General features: G+C 38.2%; 1 protein-coding gene across 2 annotated transcripts in view; it reads left to right on the top strand.

The window, feature by feature from the left end:
* KDM5A (lysine demethylase 5A) overlaps positions 1-19,179 on the top strand; it is a 109,239-nt gene that overhangs the window by 83,701 nt on the left and 6,359 nt on the right. The window contains exons 23-28 of one of the 2 annotated variants that reach the window (XM_080661402.1): positions 513-1,064; positions 1,437-1,580; positions 6,792-6,951; positions 8,547-8,767; positions 14,270-14,680; positions 17,268-17,401. In XM_080661402.1, coding sequence (XP_080517528.1) covers positions 513-1,064; positions 1,437-1,580; positions 6,792-6,951; positions 8,547-8,767; positions 14,270-14,680; positions 17,268-17,387 — 1,608 coding nt within the window. In that variant the 3' untranslated portion in view covers positions 17,388-17,401. Of the gene's footprint in view, positions 1-512; positions 1,065-1,436; positions 1,581-6,791; positions 6,952-8,546; positions 8,768-14,269; positions 14,681-17,267; positions 17,402-19,179 lie in introns of those variants that run through there. The other variant, XM_080661401.1, reaches the window with a different exon arrangement.

Here is a 19,179-nt window from a genome sequence, read left to right on the forward strand (position 1 = left end):
CAGGGAATGAATTGCCAGTGGATGAGAAGCTAGTATTTATTGTTTACCTTGTGCCAGGCATCAAGTTAAGCATTTTGATGTGTTATCTTATTTAATCCTTAAAACAACAAAATGGGTTTGGTGGTATCCTCATTTTTCAGAAAATTGAGATTCAGAAAACTTGCGCCTCAGATCAACAATATATAAGTACAAGAGTCAAGCTTCATACTTAGGTTGCTTGACTTCAAGGCATATTGTCTACTGCACCCTACAAAGAATTCAAAGTACTCTACTGATGAAATTGTTAAATATGGTAGCATTTTGCCCATTTCACACAGGAAAGTTTACATGGAAACTGTCACTCTGCCCCACATTTTAGGAAATGATTGACAACTGATTTTTTTTTTTTTTTTAAGGACAATGCTTTGTTATTATAAGGCCACAACTTGGAGATGATCCCTCAGCCTTAAGGATTTGGTATTTTTGGAGTATTTTGCAGTGACTCCTTTCTTTTAAATGTTCTTTGTGTACAGGTGGCAGTTTTCAAAGAACGCGAGCAAAAGGAGATTGAAGCCATGCATTCCCTCAGAGCAGCCAATCTAGCCAAGATGACAATGGTGGACCGCATAGAAGAAGTAAAATTTTGCATTTGCCGCAAGACAGCCAGTGGATTTATGCTGCAGTGTGAGCTCTGCAAAGACTGGTTCCATAATAGCTGTGTTCCCCTGCCTAAGTCAAGTTCCCAGAAAAAAGGATCTAGTTGGCAGGCTAAGGAAGTAAAATTCCTTTGCCCTCTTTGTATGCGGTCTCGAAGGCCAAGGCTAGAGACTATTCTGTCACTCCTAGTATCCCTTCAGAAGTTGCCTGTACGGTTGCCTGAAGGAGAAGCCCTACAGTGTTTGACAGAACGTGCTATGAGTTGGCAGGATAGAGCCCGGCAGGCTCTAGCCACCGATGAACTGTCTTCTGCCCTGGCCAAACTGTCTGTGTTGAGCCAGCGTATGGTGGAGCAGGCAGCTCGAGAAAAAACTGAAAAGATCATCAGTGCAGAACTCCAAAAAGCAGCTGCCAATCCAGACTTACAGGCAAGTTTAGGATTTTCTTTTTTTATTTCATGAGATAATGTTTGTCAGTGTGTAAGTAGTAAATCAAATCTATCTTACCAGTTGATTAGGAAGACAACAGTAAGTTGCCAGCAGTTAGATTATCCATAATGTCTTCTTTCTATATACACACACAGGATTTTGAATATATACCTAAGTCATTTTAGTGAAAAATTATTTGGAAATATTATTCAGTTGGACCTTGGTATCATGGGCAAATAATTTGTTCTGTACTAACTGGTGAACTCTGTTAGCCACTTTGCAAGTTCATTACATTTTGGTAGTCATAATCACATATTACCCATGTTTATTCAGTGTGTCTCTCTGTTCATCCTGAAATTGTTTGTTGTTTAGGGACACTTACCTAGTTTCCAGCAGTCTGCTTTTAACCGGGTGGTGAGCAGCGTATCTTCTTCCCCTCGACAAACAATGGATTATGACGATGAAGAAACAGATTCTGATGAAGACATTCGGGAGACATATGGCTATGACATGAAGGTAATTACATGGCCAGGTGTGTGGGTTTATATCTGATCACTGGGTTGTTTAAAAGATGTTTGAGGCTTAAGAGTACAAGAGAAAGCTAGTAATCTATTTATCTTAAGTTTATGGTGATAGCATTTTTTTTTTCCCAAAGCTCCAAAACATATAGATTGATGATGAAATAACAGGTTTGTTTTTTTTTTTTAAGAGTGGAATTTTAAACTTTATTTTTTTCACCTTGTATCTCCATAGGGCTTAGAGGGGCTAGCAAAATGATTCATTTAGTTACTGAAAGCTTTCATGGCTGATTTAGTATTTTTTCTTTGATTGTTAACATCTATCTAGTTATTTTTTTAAAATTCCATTGTATCTTGCTTTGAGTACTTTGTTTTAGTCTCTCATCTGGATGGTGCTAGATTGAATATCATAGTCAGAGATGGGTTACACTTGGCCTTACGGTTTGAATTTGCAGTTACAGTTGCACTTAGAATATATTATTTGCCCTTAATATGATTATTTTGATAATGATACCACACTGGTGGTGAAGAGAAAGTTTTGGCAAGTTTGTTTTGTGTTGGATTTTATTGGCCTTTTATTGTTATTTCGTGTCAGGCCCAAATCCTTGTCATTTACCTAGTAATATTATTTGTTGTTCTATTTACAGTCTGTGCCTATAACCAGGGAGTTTGTGCTCTTTTGTATGAAAACCTAGGGTGCAATCTTTTCCTTACCCTTTAACTATCTTTTTGTGGTCTTTGCAGCATGCAAATCAGGTAGGTAAGCTCATTCTTAGAGCAATGAATATCATCAGCATTGAATTCCCAGAATATAAAATTAAAACCATCCATCATAGATACTTGTAAATTATTTGCTGGAAATATTTTGTCAGGATAAAAATGGATCCGGGGGCCCCATCATGGTCGCTTGGTTACTTGGAGCATTATTCTGTACACCAAAAAGGTTGTGGGTTTGATTCCTGGTCAGGGCCCATACCTAAGTTGCGGGTTCAATATCCATTTGGGCAAGTATGGGAGACAACCGATCGATGTTTCTCTCTCCCACATCAATGTTCTCTCCCTCTGCCTTTCCCTCTCCTTCTTTTTTCCTCTCAAGTCAATAAATATATCCTCAGATGAGGATTTAAAAAGAAATGGATTCAGGGGATGTTTTAATGAGGAAATTTATAGTTATATGAAATAAAGACTTGAGAAAAGTTGAAACTTGAATTACCCTGTTAAAATAAGGTCTGAGTACCTTGAAGTTACCCTGAAGTTAATGACCATCTTTGTTTGTATAGAATGACCAGGAGCAGCTATAAGGAAATGCAGCCCAAGCCACATATAAGTTAGTTACTTAATACTAGAATTGCCTGTTTGCCATAACTTAGAGGACTCCAATACTTGGATTATTTTTCTAGCACATTAATAATCAACCACTACTATAGAATTGCTAAATAGGATGGGCTTTGCTTGGAAGCAGATTGGTAACCTATAAATACAAAACATCACAAGTATTACATGACTTCAGGGCTAGGGATCAAAACTATGGTTTGATATGGGTGTAAGCAGTAGTAGTCCTTTTCTGTAAAATTTATATGTGAGTCTCAGCTTAGTTTCTTTTTTGATCCAGGGGTATTGACAACGTGAAAAATGACATTATGGATTTTACAGTGTTAGCAATGTGTTTGAAAACTGGAAGAATGGTGGCAAGACTTAATGGCAATTCAAAGTAAAAGTTACCTGGATATAGATATTTTTGCATTAAAAAAACTATATATTCTTGAGTATTTTGCCATAGAACAGTGTAATGAAAATTATATTTGCCAATTTATTTGCATTTGGCTTGGTGATTTTTCCCTTTGATGTCCCCTGGTTATGTCTCCATGAATTCATCCTTGAAATAGGTTGAATTTAATGTCTTGACTTAAGGAAGAGTCCCATACTGGTTTAGGAAGGAGAGTACATAATTTTGTAGAAAAATCAAATCAGTCATTTGATCTTATTGTAGTATTTAAATGTTTAAAACAGATGATTTATGCTTTGCATTGTTTACTTCATTTTGTATGTCATTCTGTTATCACAACTAAAACACTCTGAGTTGCCCTGGCCGGTGTGGGTCAGTGGATAGAGCATCAGCCTGCAGACTGAAGGGTCCCGGGTTCGATTCTGGTCAAGGGCATGTACCTTGGTTTCAGGCACATCCCCAGTAGGGGGTGTGCAGGAGGCAGCTGATCGATGTTTCTAACTCTCTCTCCCTCTCCCTTTCTCTCTGTAAAAAAAAAAAAATCAATAAAATATATGGAAAAGTATGAAATGTGAAGAGGTACAATATTGACTTTGATAAGTTAAATTGTTAGCCCTAGAGGAAACACTGAAAAAACAAATAAATGAAAGATATAAGAAACCAATAAAAAATAAAAGCGCAATAGAGGAACAAAAAAAAAGGGCTTAATAAAAAATAAATAGCAAGTAATGGTAAGATATGTACACATATAATACCTTAATAAAAATTTGAAAAAAAATAAAAATAAAAAAAATAAAATAAAATTTTTCTATCAAAAAAAAAAAAAATAGCAAGAGCCCAGCTTTCATTTGTTTTATTTGTGACATGTTGCTTTGTCTCTGCATTTTGGCTGCTTCACTGTTTGTTTCTATGTATTGGATAGAGCTGCTGTGTCTCCTGGAATTGGTAAAGTGGCCTTGTGTAGTAGGTATCTTATAGGGGCCCAATTGTTCAGCCTCCCCAGTCACTTGAGCTGGGCACTCTAGGTGCGGCCCTTTGTGGGCTGAGTGCAGTCTTATAGTTGAGACTTGATTGCTGTTGGTGTTACTGGGAGGAATTGACCTCCAGGCCAATTAGCTGTGAGGACCAGCTGTGACTACAGTGGGAGAGCTGCTGTGCAGGAAACACCCCTTTGGAGCAGGACTTGTTTCAGTGGGGCTTTGGTGCTCACTGAGTCTGCCCCTTAGGTGTGTCATTTGTGGATGTGTGGAGTTGTAATCTGGTATGGTCTGAAGCTGTCCATCAGGTGCACTGGCTCTAAGGTCTCCAGGGAGGTGCAGAATCAGCCACTGCCTGGGGCCACCTGGCAGGAGCTACAGAGAGATCTGCAGATTCTTCCTATTTGTATTGGGTATGGAAATACCCAGGTGAGACCCAGCTGTGAAGTAAGGCAGGCTGGTGGTGGTGCTGGATCTTAGGCCTTTTATTGATAAATTTAGGGCATGCTGACACCAGCTGCAGCTTTTTTGAGAGATTTAGCAAAGTCTGAAGCCTGAGCTAGGACAAGCCATTCCTATCAAAAAGCTGCTGCAAACAGCATGGGTGGGGCTGCAAATGGGATTGGGCAGGGTCTCAGAATCACTAGAGCAGAGCAAACTGTATTCCAGGTTGATGGGGACCCAGATATGGTTGCCAGTCAGCCGTAGGACAGGGGAGTTCTTGGCCTAGGAACAATGACCCCTGTGAGCACCTCTGTCTGGTAGCAAGCTGCTCCCAAGTTCCTGCCCTGATGCCAGATAATCCAGTTCTTCCTCTTATGTGTCTGGGTCCCCTAACTTCTCCTGGCGCTGGAGCTCAGAGGAATCGAGTCCGAGTAAGTTTGTGCCTGGCCCTTTAAGAGGAACACCTGAGTCTCTGTGTCCCTCAGCCACAATCCCTGCTAGTTTTTACAGTCTGAATTTATGGGGACTTTTCTTCCCAGCTCTGGAACCTGGGTTGGGGGGTGGGGAGGGTTTTGTGTGGGGCTGGGACCCTTTGCTCCTCACGGTGGCCTCTGCAGGGACGATCTCCCTCTGGATTATAAAAATAGCTACGTAGGTGCTGGACCAGCCCGATCCATGCCCTCACCACTCTTACCAGTTTCAACGTGCTTTCTTCTTTACTTCTCTAGTTGTAGGACTTCCATTCAGCTAGCTTTCAGGTGGTTCTGAATGATGGTTGTTCTGTATGTTAGTTGTAATTTTGACATAGTTGTGGGATGCTGTGAGTACCGGCATTTACCTATGCCGCCATCTTGGTTCCTTCTATCTGTGTCTTCATATTTAAAATGTGTCTCTTGAGATAGCATGTAATAGGGTCCTTTCTTGTTTGTATTCTGCATATATATGCAATTGTAAAATATATGGTTGAGTCTTGTTTTTTGTGTGTGTGTTTTAAGTAACATCATCTGTCTTCTCATTGGGGGTGTTTAGTCTATTTACATTTAATATAATTGTTGACATGGTTAGGTTTAAGTTGGCCATCTTGCTATTTATTTTTATTTAATATATTTTTATTGATTTCAGAGAGGAAGGAAGTGGGAGAGAAAAAACATCAATGATGAGAGAGAATCATTGATCGACTGCCTCATGCATGCCCCACACTGGGGATCGAGCCTGCAACCTGGGCATGTGTCCTGACTGGGAATTGAACCGTGACCTCCTGGTTCATAGGTCTATTGTCAACCACTGAGCCATGCCGGCTGGGCTCTTGCTATTTATTTTTTATTAAGCCCTTTTTTTTTTTGTTCCTCTATTGCGCTTTTATTTTTTATTGGTTTCTTATATCTTTTATTTATTTTTTCAGTGTTTCCTCTAGGGCTAACAATTTAACTTATCAAAGTCAATATTGTACCTCTTCACATTTCATACTTCACTTGGGGAAGTAATTTTTTAAATTTTTTCTTTTTACTTATTATTTTTCTTCATTATCTCCTGTTCACCATCCTTTCCACTTTGAAAGCCTAACAAAGTTTCCTGCTTGAGTTACAATGAAATGAGTAGAATCAAGGTCAGAAAAGACAATTCCAATTCTAGTCAGGGAGAGGCAGCATCTGGAATTAGAGTACTGTCTGTTGCTTTTTAGAATTTGTTTGAATAGGGAAGAAGATAATGAACTGCTATCCTTAAATTTTCAGTGAGTGGCATTGTCTTCCAGAATCCTGTTATAAAACCTTTTAAGTATCCTGCTTAATTAAGGATAATCTCATGTACCCTACAAGGAGAATCAGGTGTTATATTAGTCATTAAGCTTTTGTCTTTCTCCTGTCTCACTCTTTTATAATTTTTATGTTGCTGGGGATAGGACTCTACACCAGGTGTTTGTAAACTTTTTCTTTGAAGTAATAAATATATTAATATATTAATGTTTATTAATACATAATATTATTATGTATATTAATTATTTTAGACTTTGAGAGCCACAAGTGGTTCTAATTTATAATACTCCTCTTTGTTTCTTCTTCAGGACACAGCCAGTGTGAAGTCCTCCAGTAGTCTGGAACCCAATCTTTTTTGTGATGAAGAGATTCCCATCAAGTCTGAGGAGGTGGTCACTCACATGTGGACAGCTCCTTCATTCTGCGCAGAACATGCTTATTCTTCTGCTTCTAAGAGCTGTTCTCAAGGTATTACCCTTTAAAACAGTGTGGAGAAGATTAGCCTGAAACCAGTGAGAAAAAAACCATTGTATTAAGACTATGAATCCCCCTTTGTCATAAAATTTTATTAGAACCTGAAAATGTCCCTATTTGCATTTTCTATCATTAGGTGATAATCTGAAAACTTACATAGAATTATTGAATTCTAATTAGAAGAACTTTAGAGGTCATCTAGTCCCATCTCTCATTTTTACAAAATCTCTGATAAGGAATCATTTATCCTGTGTTTGTTTTTGTTAATTACCAGTTCTTAAGGAACTTGCTGCTTTTAAAGAATATTCATTCCAGTTTCGGAAAGCTTTAATTGTTAGAAAGTTTTTCCTTTTCTTTGTATATAACTTCTCTGTTATGTTCATTTTTTCCCAGTGAAAGTAAGTCACATTGCTTTAGGTTACACCTCTGGAAAATGGAGGGTGTTCATCTCTTCATAGTAAAATTTAGAATTTTATGGGACAGCATATTACAATTGACCTTTGAACAGTGCAGGGGTTAGGGGCACTGACTCACCATGCAGTCAAAAATTAGCATGTAACTTAAGCCAGCCTGTGCAGATTCCCAGTCTCAGATAAAAAATAGAGTTGACCTGCTCTGGTTGGGGTATCTCAGTGGTAGAGCCTTGGCCCGTGCACCTAAGGATCATGGGTTTAATTCCCAGTCAAGGGCACATGCCTAGGTTGCAGGTTCGATCCCTGGCCCTGGACAGCGCACACGTGGGAGGCAACCAATTGATGTGTCTCTCTCACATCGATGTTTCTCCCTCCCTGTCTCCCATTCCCTCCCTCCCTCTCCTTTTTGCCTCCCTTCTTCCCTCCCTTCCATTCTCTCTAAAAATCAATAATAAAATATCCTTGGCTGAGGATTAACAAAAACAAACAAAACAGTTGACCCTTGAATTTGAACTGCACAGGTCTACTTATACACCAATTTTTAAAATCTGCTTTAAAGTGGACATAGTTATCCATATATAAGTGGGCCATGATCTGTGTAGTTCAAACTTGCCTGTCCAAGGGTCAGCTGTGTTTGTTGTCTGTTCATTAGAAAAATAATCACTGATGTAGGGCAGGTATATGCTTAATCTATTGGTATCCTCTAAAAGGGAGAGAGAGCATGGGTTAAGAGATTCTTTTCTAATAGAGGGCTGATGCACAAAATTCGTGCAAGGGGCTTGGCCCTTGCAGCCCTGCCTTGCCTCGGCCCTCGCAGCCCCAGCTTCGTCCAGAAGGTCGTCTGGAATGTCGCCTGGAAGGTCATTCGGCCGTCCGGTCTAATTAGTATATTATGCTTTTATTATTATAGATTCCCCTTTTCCTTCAGTCACAGGATAAACAATAAGGAGCCAGTTTTGTACTCTAAACCAGTATTTTAGAGTGCGTATTATAATTCTAGATCTTTTTGTTCTGTATTTGTTTTAGATTTCATTTTCACTTTTAATACTGATGCAATCAATCAGAATGTCTAAGTTATTGGGAGTGAAAGAACCATTCCCCTAATTATTTACTTTAGAAACATTACATATTTTTCATAGTTTTCATTTTTAGTTTGTCTTATAAATTTTTGGAAAGGTTCTAGCACCCCAAGGAAGCAGCCACGGAAGAGCCCTTTGGTACCCCGAAGTTTAGAACCTCCAGTGTTGGAGTTGTCACCTGGAGCTAAAGCCCAGCTGGAAGAACTTATGATGATTGGAGATCTCCTGGAAGTATCTCTAGATGAAACGCAACACATATGGCGGATTTTGCAGGCCACACACCCACCTTCTGAAGACAGATTCCTGCATATCATGGAGGTATGGATTTAAAGCCTACTAAAACAGTGATTGTAAAACTATTTAGAATGCCCAAGTTCCTTGGGAGAACCATAAATGCTGGCAAGGCGAGATGGCTGAGTGAGTAGTATTCTGGCTGTCCTACTTTCTAATGAAACCAAAGTAGTTCTGTTTTCTGGTTTTCATTATTGAGAATTTATGTGATATGTAATTTTGGGGAAAATAGACCATTTCTGCTAAAAAGAAAGGGGGTTACTGAAAATCATCAATTTAGAACAGTTTTCTTAGACCAGACTCCTGTTAATCAAAGGTCCAAAAGTTAGGCAGGGGGAAATATTGTTGTTAAAAAAAGAAACATACCAAGTCTTGGCTCATGCTACCAACTTTCGTAAAATCTCTCACGGAGCTTCTGACCTTGGCATGCCTCATACTTCTTGGTAAGTGGCCCCCAGGCTTGACACTAGTGGCAGCCAGCCTTAGTTTAAAGCAGCCAGCCTTAGCTTGGCCTGCTCTAGGCATCCCAAGCCCAGCACATGTAGCAGCCATTTGCAGATTGCTTTGTAGGTCATCCTTGGCAGGACACAGATGGCAGCTGACCTTGGCTTGCACCTCCTGGTAGGCCCCAAAGCCAGTGCACCTAGTGGACTGCTTCAGATCATGCTGAAGTACCATCCACCTCCATGAGCAGCACACCCAAGGGGTGGACTCAGCAGGCATTAGAGCTCTCCTTAAGTGAGTCCAACTCCATGGGGTCAGCCACTGCACAGCATGTCCTCCATGGTGGCTGTGGAAAGTCCTTGCAGCCAATTGGCCTGGGGGAAAAATCCCTCCCATTGACATGCCAACAGCAATTAGGACTCAGCTACAACAGAAGGGTGCACACAATCCATATGGGGAGCACATCGGGAGTGCATAGTTTAGGTCAGTGGTTGGCAAACTGCAGCTTGCGAGCCACATGCGGCTCTTTGGCCCCTTGAGTGTGGCTCTTCCACAAAATAACATGGCCTGGGTGAGTCTATTTTGAAGAAGTGGCGTTAGAAGAAGTTTAAGTTTAAAAAAATTGGCCCTCAACAGAAATTTCATTCGTACTGTTGATATTTGGCTCTGTTGACTAATGAGTTTGCCAACCACTGGTTTAGGTGACCGTGAAGTCTGTGCCACTGGGGGTCCTACAGGACACCTACTATGTAAGGCCACTCTACCAAGACCTGGAGACGTAGAAGCTCTGCTTAAAACATAAAAACAAACATGGGGAGGCTGCCAAAATGAGGAGAAAAACATGTCTCATATAAAATAACAGAACAAAACTCCAGAAAAAGAACTAAACAAAATGAGATAAGCAATCTACCAGTTCAAAACACTGGTTATAAGGATACTCAAGGATCTTGGTGAGAACTTCAACAAAGATAGGAAACATAAAATAGAACCAGTTAGAAATGAAGACTACAATAACAAATTAAGAATACATTACAAGAAATCAGCAGTAGAGTAGATGAAGCATAGGATCCAATCAGTGATTTGGAAGATAAGGAAGCAGAAAATTACCCAATCAGAACAGCAAAAAGAAAAAAAAAATAATAGGTTAAGAAGCTTCTGGGACAACTTCAAGTGATGATGGAAAACTTTAACTTGGTGAATGAAATAGACATACAAATCCAGGAAGCACAGAGAACCCCGAACAAAAGGAATCCAGAGAGGACCACACCAAGACACATCATAATTAAAATGCCAAGAGCAAAAGACAGAGAATATTAAAAGCAGAAAAGAATATTAAAAGCAAAGAGAAAAACAGTTAGTTACCTACAAGGGAGTACCCATACGACTGTCAGCTGATTTCTCAACAGAAACTATGCAGGCCAGAAGGGAATGGAAAGAAATATTCAAAGTGATGAACAGCAAGAACCTACAACCAAGATTACTCTACCCAGCAAAGCTATCATTCAGAATTGAAGGTCAGGTAAAGAGCTTCACAGACAAGAAAAAGCTAAAGGAGTTCATCACCACCAAACCAGTATTATATGAAATGCTGAAAGGTATTCTTTAAGAAGAAGAAGAAAAAGATAAAGATAAAAATTATGAGCAACAAATACATATCTATCAACAAGTGAATCTAAAAACCAAGTGAATAAAAAATCTGATGAACAGAATAAACTGGTGAATATAATAGAATCAGGAACATAGAAAGGGAGTGGACTGAAAATTCTCTGGAGGAAAAGGGTGTGGGGGGTGCGGGAAGAGACTGGACAAAAATCGTACACCTATGGAAGAGGACAGTGGGGGGGGGGTAAGGGCAGAGGGTGAGGTGGGAACTGGGTGGAGGGGAGCTAAGGGGGGAAAAAAAGAGGAACAATTGTAATAATCTGAAAAATAAAGATTCATTAAAAAAAAAAAAAAAAAAGAAACGTTGCAGGCCAGAAGGGATTGGCAAGAAATATCCCAAGTGATGGAAAACAAGGATCTGCAACCAAGATTATTCAACAAGGCTATCATTTAGAATTGAAAGACATATAAAGAGATTCTCAGACAAAAAAAAGCTAATGGAATTTATCACCACCAAATCAATATTACAAGCAATGTTAAAGGATCTTCTTAAAGGAGAAGGAAGAGGAGGGTCAAAAATATGAGCAATAAAATGGCAATAAATACATCTGTCACACTAGCTGGTTTGGCTCAGTGGATAGAGCATTGGCCTGGGGACTGAAGGGTCCAGGGATCCATTCCAGTCAGGGGCACATGCTCAGGTTGCGGGCTCGATCCCCAGTAGGGGCCGTAGAGCAGGCAGCCAGTCAATGGTTCCCTTTCATCATTGATGTTTCTATCTCTCCCTCCCTTTCCCTTCCTCTCTGAAATCAATAAAAATATATTAAAAAAACAACAACCATCTATCAACCATTAGTTTAAATGGAAATGGGTTAAATGCTCCAAAAAATAAATGGTGGCTGAATGGATCACAAAAGAAAACCCTTACATATGCTGTCTATAAGAGACTCACTTCAAATCAAAAGACACACACACACACAGACTGAAAGAAAAGGGATGGAAAAGGATATTTCATGACAATGGAAATGAAAAGGAAAATAAAAACTGATGTATTAATACTTTTACTAGACAAAATAGACCAAAGCAAAGACTATATAGAGACAAAGTAGGACCCAGCTGTTTCACTTCTGGGTATTTATCTGAAGAAACTCAAAACACTAAATTGAAAAGACATGCATTTGTATGTTAATTGCAGCATTATCAGTAGCCAAGGTAATAGAAGCAACCTAAGTGTCCATCAACAGAAGAATGAATAACAATGTGGTGCATATATACAGTGGGAAATGACTCAGCCATAAAAAAAGAAAAAATGAAATCTTGACATCTGCAACAACATGGATGGTGCTGTGCTGTGTGAAATAATCAGACAGAGAAAGACAAATGCCATATGATTTCACTTATATGTGGAATCTAAAAAACAAAATAAATGAATGTGCAGAACAGAAATAGACCCATAGATACAGAGAACGTTTTGATGGTTGCTAGATGAGAAGGGTTTGGGGGTGAAAGGGGTAAAGTGATTAAGAAGTATGAATTGGTAGTTACAGAAAGTCCATGGGATATAAAGTACAGCATAGAGCAGCCGTGGGCAAACTACGGCCTGTGGGCCGGATCCGGCCCGTTCGGCTATTCTATCCGGCCCACAGAGCTGAAAGAGCGAAGGGTTCTCTTGCTCTCCCCTCCGCTCCTTTACTTTGAATTTATATTAGTTCACACAAACACTCCATCCATGCTTTTGTTCCGGCCCTCCAGTCCAGTTTAAGAACCCATTGTGGCCCTCGAGTCAAAAAGTTTGCCCACCCCTGGCATAGAGTATAAAGTAAAAAATATAATTACTATGTATGGTGTCAGATGATCACTTCAGAGTGATCACTTCCTAAGTTATATAAATGTCTAATTGCTGGGTTTTACACCTAAAACTAATATTGTACATTAACTGTAATTGAAACATAAAAATTAGTTACGAATTAAAAAATTATTTTTTTAAATGAAGGTTCCTAATGAAATGGTTATATAGAAGTAGAGAGGGAGAGTCCACATTCATCTATTATACTTGCATAACAATTTATAATATATACAGTGTTTGTATATCCATGATCTCATTCGATCCTCACCATAATCCTGAAAGGGAGAGTGAAAAGGATAGAGAGCAAGTATTTAGCCCTTCTACATGTGAAGAAATTTGGGATCCTAGAGGTGGAAACTTGCCTAAGGTCACACATGTAGTAAAAACAGAGGGACCTGATTTCTAACTCTGGCATTTGATTTCTAATATTGTTTTCATTATTTGTTTCCATGTAATGGAATGGTGCAGTGTCACCAATAGTTCATAAGATTCACTTAGCATATTATAATTTGCTAATCATTATAGTTTAGTTTGATTTTGGTTTGGAAGTCAGATCCCAGGTGTAGCCTAATATAATGTTTTCCAGTCTATAGAACACTTTCTTCACACTCATTATCTCATCTGATCCTTTTATTTTACATGTAAGGAAATATAAAGTATTCAGAGGTTAAAAATTTTGTCAAAATGTGATAGACTTAGACATTTATAATACAGAGGGTTGTTGTTGTTTTTTGGATTCTGAAGATTTTTAGGTTCTTATCAAAGATTTTCCAGTCTTGAATTTGTGGAAAAATTCTCTATCCTGTATCCTTTACTACTACCCTATCACCCAAGCCTTCCCTTTGGTAACCACCATGCTGTTGTCTGTCTGTGTCTGTGAGTTTCAGTTTATATACCACATATAAAAGAAATCATATGCTTCTTAGCTCAGGTGTTATTTCCTAGGTAATGATCAATATTTTCAATTATTTTTCAGCCTCCTTGACCTTTACTATTAAAATTTTAACATTTATTGCATTGGCACATAAGAGCAACAATATTTGCAAGTTGAAAAGAAAAATATATTTTTTGCTTTGTCATATCAACTATTTTCTAGCTCTTGCTAAAGTCACTACATACCTTTTGTATTGAGATCATGATACAATTTTGTATGTTTTGATAACATTTCTAAGAACTTCTTAACCACCTAGAATTTATTGAATTAATGAAGAACTATTGTACTAGTAAATGAAAACCAAAAACGTTATTACATAATTTAATGTACATTTAGTACATTTAGCTTTCTGTGTATGATTTCATCTCAAATGGATGCTACAGGTTATATTAATATACTAGAGGCCTAGTGCATGAAATTTGTGCACGGGTGGGGTCTCTAGACCTGGCCGGTGATCAGAGTTGATCTGCGGGGCGATTGCTTCACAATGTTGTGCAGTGATCACCACCATTTCCAGAACTTTTTTAAATAGCCCAAACAGAAACTGGACCCATTAAACAATAAATCCCATTTCTTTCTCCCCCAGTAACCTCTACTATACATTTGTCTATGTATTTGACACATCAAGATACCTCACATAAGAGAACAAAACTGTTTTTAAATGTCTTGCTTAAAAATTGTTTCTAATTTTATATTTTTGAAGGATGACAGCATAGAGGAGAAACCATTAAAAATAAAAGGAAAGGACTCTTCAGAGAAGAAAAGGAAACGGAAGCTAGAAAAGGTAGAACAACTTTTTGGAGAAGGAAAACAGAAGTCCAAAGAGTTAAAGAAAATGGATAAACCTAAAAAGAAGAAATTAAAATTAAGTGCAGAAAAAGCGAAGGAGCTGAACAAACTGGCCAAGAAACTAGCAAAAGAAGAAGAGAGAAAGAAAAAGAAGGAGAAGGCTGCTGCAGCCAAAGTTGAACTTGTGAAAGAGAATACTGAGAAGAAGAGAGAAAGAAAAGTGCTGGACATCCCCTCAAAGTATGACTGGTCAGGAGCAGAGGAATCTGATGATGAGAATGCCGTGTGTGCAGCACAAAACTGTCAAAGGCCTTGCAAGGATAAGGTGAGTTCAATGGGGTGTAGTTAAGTGTGAGAGGGGACAAAAAAGAGCAACAGGCGTGAAGAAATGTTTGATATAATGAGAGTCTGTTTTTGATCCCAGGGTTTGGGCTTCCAACAAAATGTTTTCTATAGTTTCTGTAAAGTGTTTTAAAATATGAGGCTCTTAGATCAATGTGATTAGTAGAAGAAATGTTGTGTTTTAAAAATCATATATTTAGTGAACATAATGAGAAGAGCAGAGGGGAGCTATGTGATTACCCGGAACAGCAATACATTTCATATGCAATTGGCATAAAAAGTTCAAAAGTGTCTTATGCCTTCCCTATAGGGTGACTTGGAGAACTAAATATCTTGTTTGTTAGCCACAGTGGCCTGAGAAAATCCTGGGCCAGTATTCTAAGAGTTCTAGCAAATTGCATTAGGATTTGTTCTAACGACATAAAGCTTAGGGGTTAAGTCTTCCCTTTTTGGCCCGTGTCTTATCTACACTCAGGCCTATTGTACTCTCCTCAGTGGAATATTATTTTTTGAAGTCCCTTGTAAAAAAATAATTAAGACCTTTAAAGATAATGTTTTAAAAATTTTAGTCCTAAGTTTTAAGTATAATAATTATGTGTATTGGCCATTCTTTAAGTAATATTGATGTTCTGAGAAACATAAATGGACTTTATGAAAAATCTCAGTTCATAAAATGACTAGAGGCATCTGTATGGTTCACATCAAGATAATTAGTAAATTCATAGTTCTAATTTTATGTTCATTACATCACTTGGTATTTAGAGATTTAATAGCTCTTCAATTTGAATATATGAACAGAGTAAATACAACTGCATCAGTGTTAGAGCTTGAAGAGGTCACTGTACCCAGGATTCTTTATTTTATAAACAATGAAACCAGAACTCAGTGAAGATAAATGATGTTGACCAATGTCACAGAGCTAATTAGTGGCAAAATTAAAAGTAGAACCTTGGTTACCTGCCCCCTCAGAGCTATTGTACTAGTAAAATCCTTACCCCACCATTAATTGAGATGTAAATACAAAAACACATTTCAAAACTCAATAACATTTATATTTAAATTATACTTATTAAAGTTTTATATAGTAAAACATAGCCCATAGTCTGACTTTCCAAAGATAGTAACTATAAAAATTTTTGTGTTTCCTTCTAATCCTTTTTATATAGTTTGTTTTATAGCATGTCATACTGTATTAACTTTTATATCTTTATTAATTTCATAAGCATTTTTATATACTATAAACATTTTAATAGGTACATTATATATGTGTGCATTGTTTTTGTCTTTTATTTTGAACTTATTCTCATCTGAATTTGTTTATTAAAGAGGCTGCTGAAAGGCTGTTTCTCTTTGGGTATTAGCAGCTCAGTGTTGGCAAAAACTTTTTTTTCTTTCTCTTTAATTGTATGGCAGTCACCAAAATATGGTATTTCTTTTTCAAGCTTTCCTTTTATCCTTACAGTGTTTAAATCTACCATGAATCTTTTTTACCCTCTCTTTTTTTCCCCCTCCTTTTCATTTAATAATCTCTTTCCTCTCTGCTCAGCATTTTATTTATTTTATTTTATTTTTAAATATATTTTAATGATGTTTTTACAGAGAGGAAGGGAGAGGGATAGAGAGTTAGAAACATTGATCAGCTGCCTCCTGCACACCTCCCACTGGGGTTGTGCCCGCAACCAAGGTACATGCCCTTGGCCGGAATCGAACCTGGGACCCTTGAGTCTGCAGGCGGACGCTCTATCCACTGAGCCAAACCGATCAGGGCTCTGCTCAGCATTTTAAATATGGCTTAGTTCATCTATTGTTATCCCTGTTATCTTCCTGTAGCATATAAACACTGCACACAGGTGTTTTGTGGGTTTTTTTGCATCTGTTATAAAAAATTTTTAATACCTTTTTAAAAATAGGTTTTGAGGGAGAGAGGAAAGGAGAGGGAGAGAGAGAAACATCCATCGGTTTCCGGGGATCTAGCCCGCAACCTGGGTATGTGCCCTGACCAGGAATTGAACTGGTAACCTTTTGGTGCACAGCAAGACGCCCAACCAACTGAGCCACACCAGCTAGAGCATAAAATTTTTTAATTAACTTGCTTATTCTCAGGGTTATAAGAGAATAGGTGAGGTAATCCCTATGAAAGTACTTGTTAACCAAAAATGCAATGTAAATGTTAAGATGTGATCATTATTGCCCTGGCTGGTTGATTTAGTTGGTTGGAACAACATCCTGTACACCAACTCAGGGCACATACTCAGGTTGCAGGGTTCAATCCCCAGTCAGGGTACATGCGGGAGGCAGCCAATCAATGTTTCTCACATTGATGTTTCTCTCTCTCCCCTTTCCTCTCTCTCTAAAATCAATTAAACACACACACACACACACACACACACACACAAACATATCCTCGGGTTTAGATTTAAAAAAGTAAAAAAGATGTGATCATTATTATTAAATGAGCCCTAAGATTTGCTCCTAACATTATAAGAAAGTTACGTACATTATGATGGAGTAAAAGGAGATTTAATATTCAGAGAAAATGTCTATTTTATTTTATTTTTTATTGATTTCAGAGAGGAAGGGAGAGGGAAAGGAGTGATAGAAGCATCAATAATGAGAGAGAATCATTGATCGGCTGCCTCCTGAATGCCCCACCCTGGGGATCGAGCCCACAACCCGAGCGTATGCCCTGACCGGGAATCGAACCGTGACCTCCTGGTCCATAGGTCGACGCTCAACCACTGAGCCACGCCGCTGAATGAAAATATCTATTTTAAACTGTTAAAGCATATACAAAGGTGAGCAGTGTGTGCCTTACATAAAAGAAACAGTAAATATTGTATTTCTGTAATGTGTTTAATTTTAAACATTATTTCAGATTTTAAACATTTTGCCTATCCTTGCTGTTGTGCAATTTTTGTGATTCTTCAAGTTTGTTCCTGATACCAGTTTTGTCTTTTTTAATTAATCCTCACCCTTGGATATTTTTTCCATTGATCTTGAGAGATTGGAAGGGAGGGAGGAGTGGGAGAGAGAAAGAGAAAAAACAATAGATGATGTGAGAGAGACATCGACTGGTGGCCTCCCGCATGCACCCTGACCGGAGCAGGGATCAAACCTGCAACCAAGGTACATGTCCTTGCTGAGGAATCGAACTCGGAACCCTTTGGTCTGTGGGCCAATGATCTAAGAACTGGGCAAAACTGACCAGGGCTTAATACCTGTTTTAATACATAAAAGTTATATTTCTTTACAAGCTGTGAAAAGAATTTTACAACTTTCTCAATTTGAAGTATAGTGTTTCTCTAAGACCAAATTAATGTATGGCACACATCTTCAGAACAAAAGGATAACAAGAAAAGAACGATTTTTAGGGAAGTCTGTCTTCTTTAAAATATCATGCAGTAAAAAAATAACAGGGTTTGTTTATATTTAGGTAAGTGTATATTTATAATTTTTCTTTTTCTTTTGCTAAAACAATTTTATTTTTTACTTTTTTCTCATTTTTAAAAATTATTTAATCTTTATTCAGATTATTACAATTCTTCCTCTTTTTTCCCCCATAGCTCTCCTCCACCCGGTTCCCACCCCACCCTCTGACCTTACCCCCACCCCACTGTCCTCATCCATAGGTGTTCGATTTTTGTCCAGTCTCTTCCAGCACCCCCCACACCCCTCTCCCCCCGAGAATTGTCAGTCCGCTCCCTTTCTATGCCCGATTCTATTATATTCATCAGTTTATTCTGTTCATCAGATTTTTTATTCACTTGATTTTTAGATTCACTTGTTGATAAATATGTATTTGTTGTCACTTTGTTGTTCATAATTTTTATCTTTACCTTTTTCTTCTTCTTCCTCTTCTTAAAGAATACCTTTTAGCATTTCATATAATACTGGTTTGGTGGTGATGAACTCCTTTAGCTTTTTCTTGTCTGTGAAGCTCTTTACCTGACCTTCAATTCTGAATGATAGCTTTGCTGGGTAGAGTAATCTTGGTTGTAGGTTCTTGCTGTTCATCACTTTGAATATTTCTTGCCACTCCCGTCTGGCCTGCATAGTTTCTGTTGAGAAATCAGCTGACATCGTATGGGTGCTCCCTTGAAGGTAACTAACTGTTTTTCTCTTTGCTTTTAATATTCTTTTCTGCTTTTAATATTCTCTCTTTGTCTTTTGCTCTTGGCATTTTAATTATGATGTGTCTTGGTGTGGTCCTCTTTGGATTCCTCTTGTTTGGGGTTCTGTGCGCTTCCTGGACTTGTAAGTCTATTTCTTTCACCAGGTGGGGGAAGTTTTCTGTCATTATTTCTTCAAATAGGTTTTCAGTATCTTGCTCTCTGTCTTCTTCTGGCACCCCCATAATTCTGATGTTGGTATGATTAAAGTTGTCCCAGAGGCTCCTTACACTGTCTTCATATTTTTGGATTCTTTTTTCTTTTTGCTTTTCCGGTTGAGTGTTTTTTGCTTCTTTGTATTTCAAATCTTTGA

This window comes from Plecotus auritus (assembly GCF_963455305.1).
Source record: "Plecotus auritus genome assembly, chromosome: 3".
Lineage (NCBI taxonomy): Eukaryota > Metazoa > Chordata > Mammalia > Chiroptera > Vespertilionidae > Plecotus > Plecotus auritus.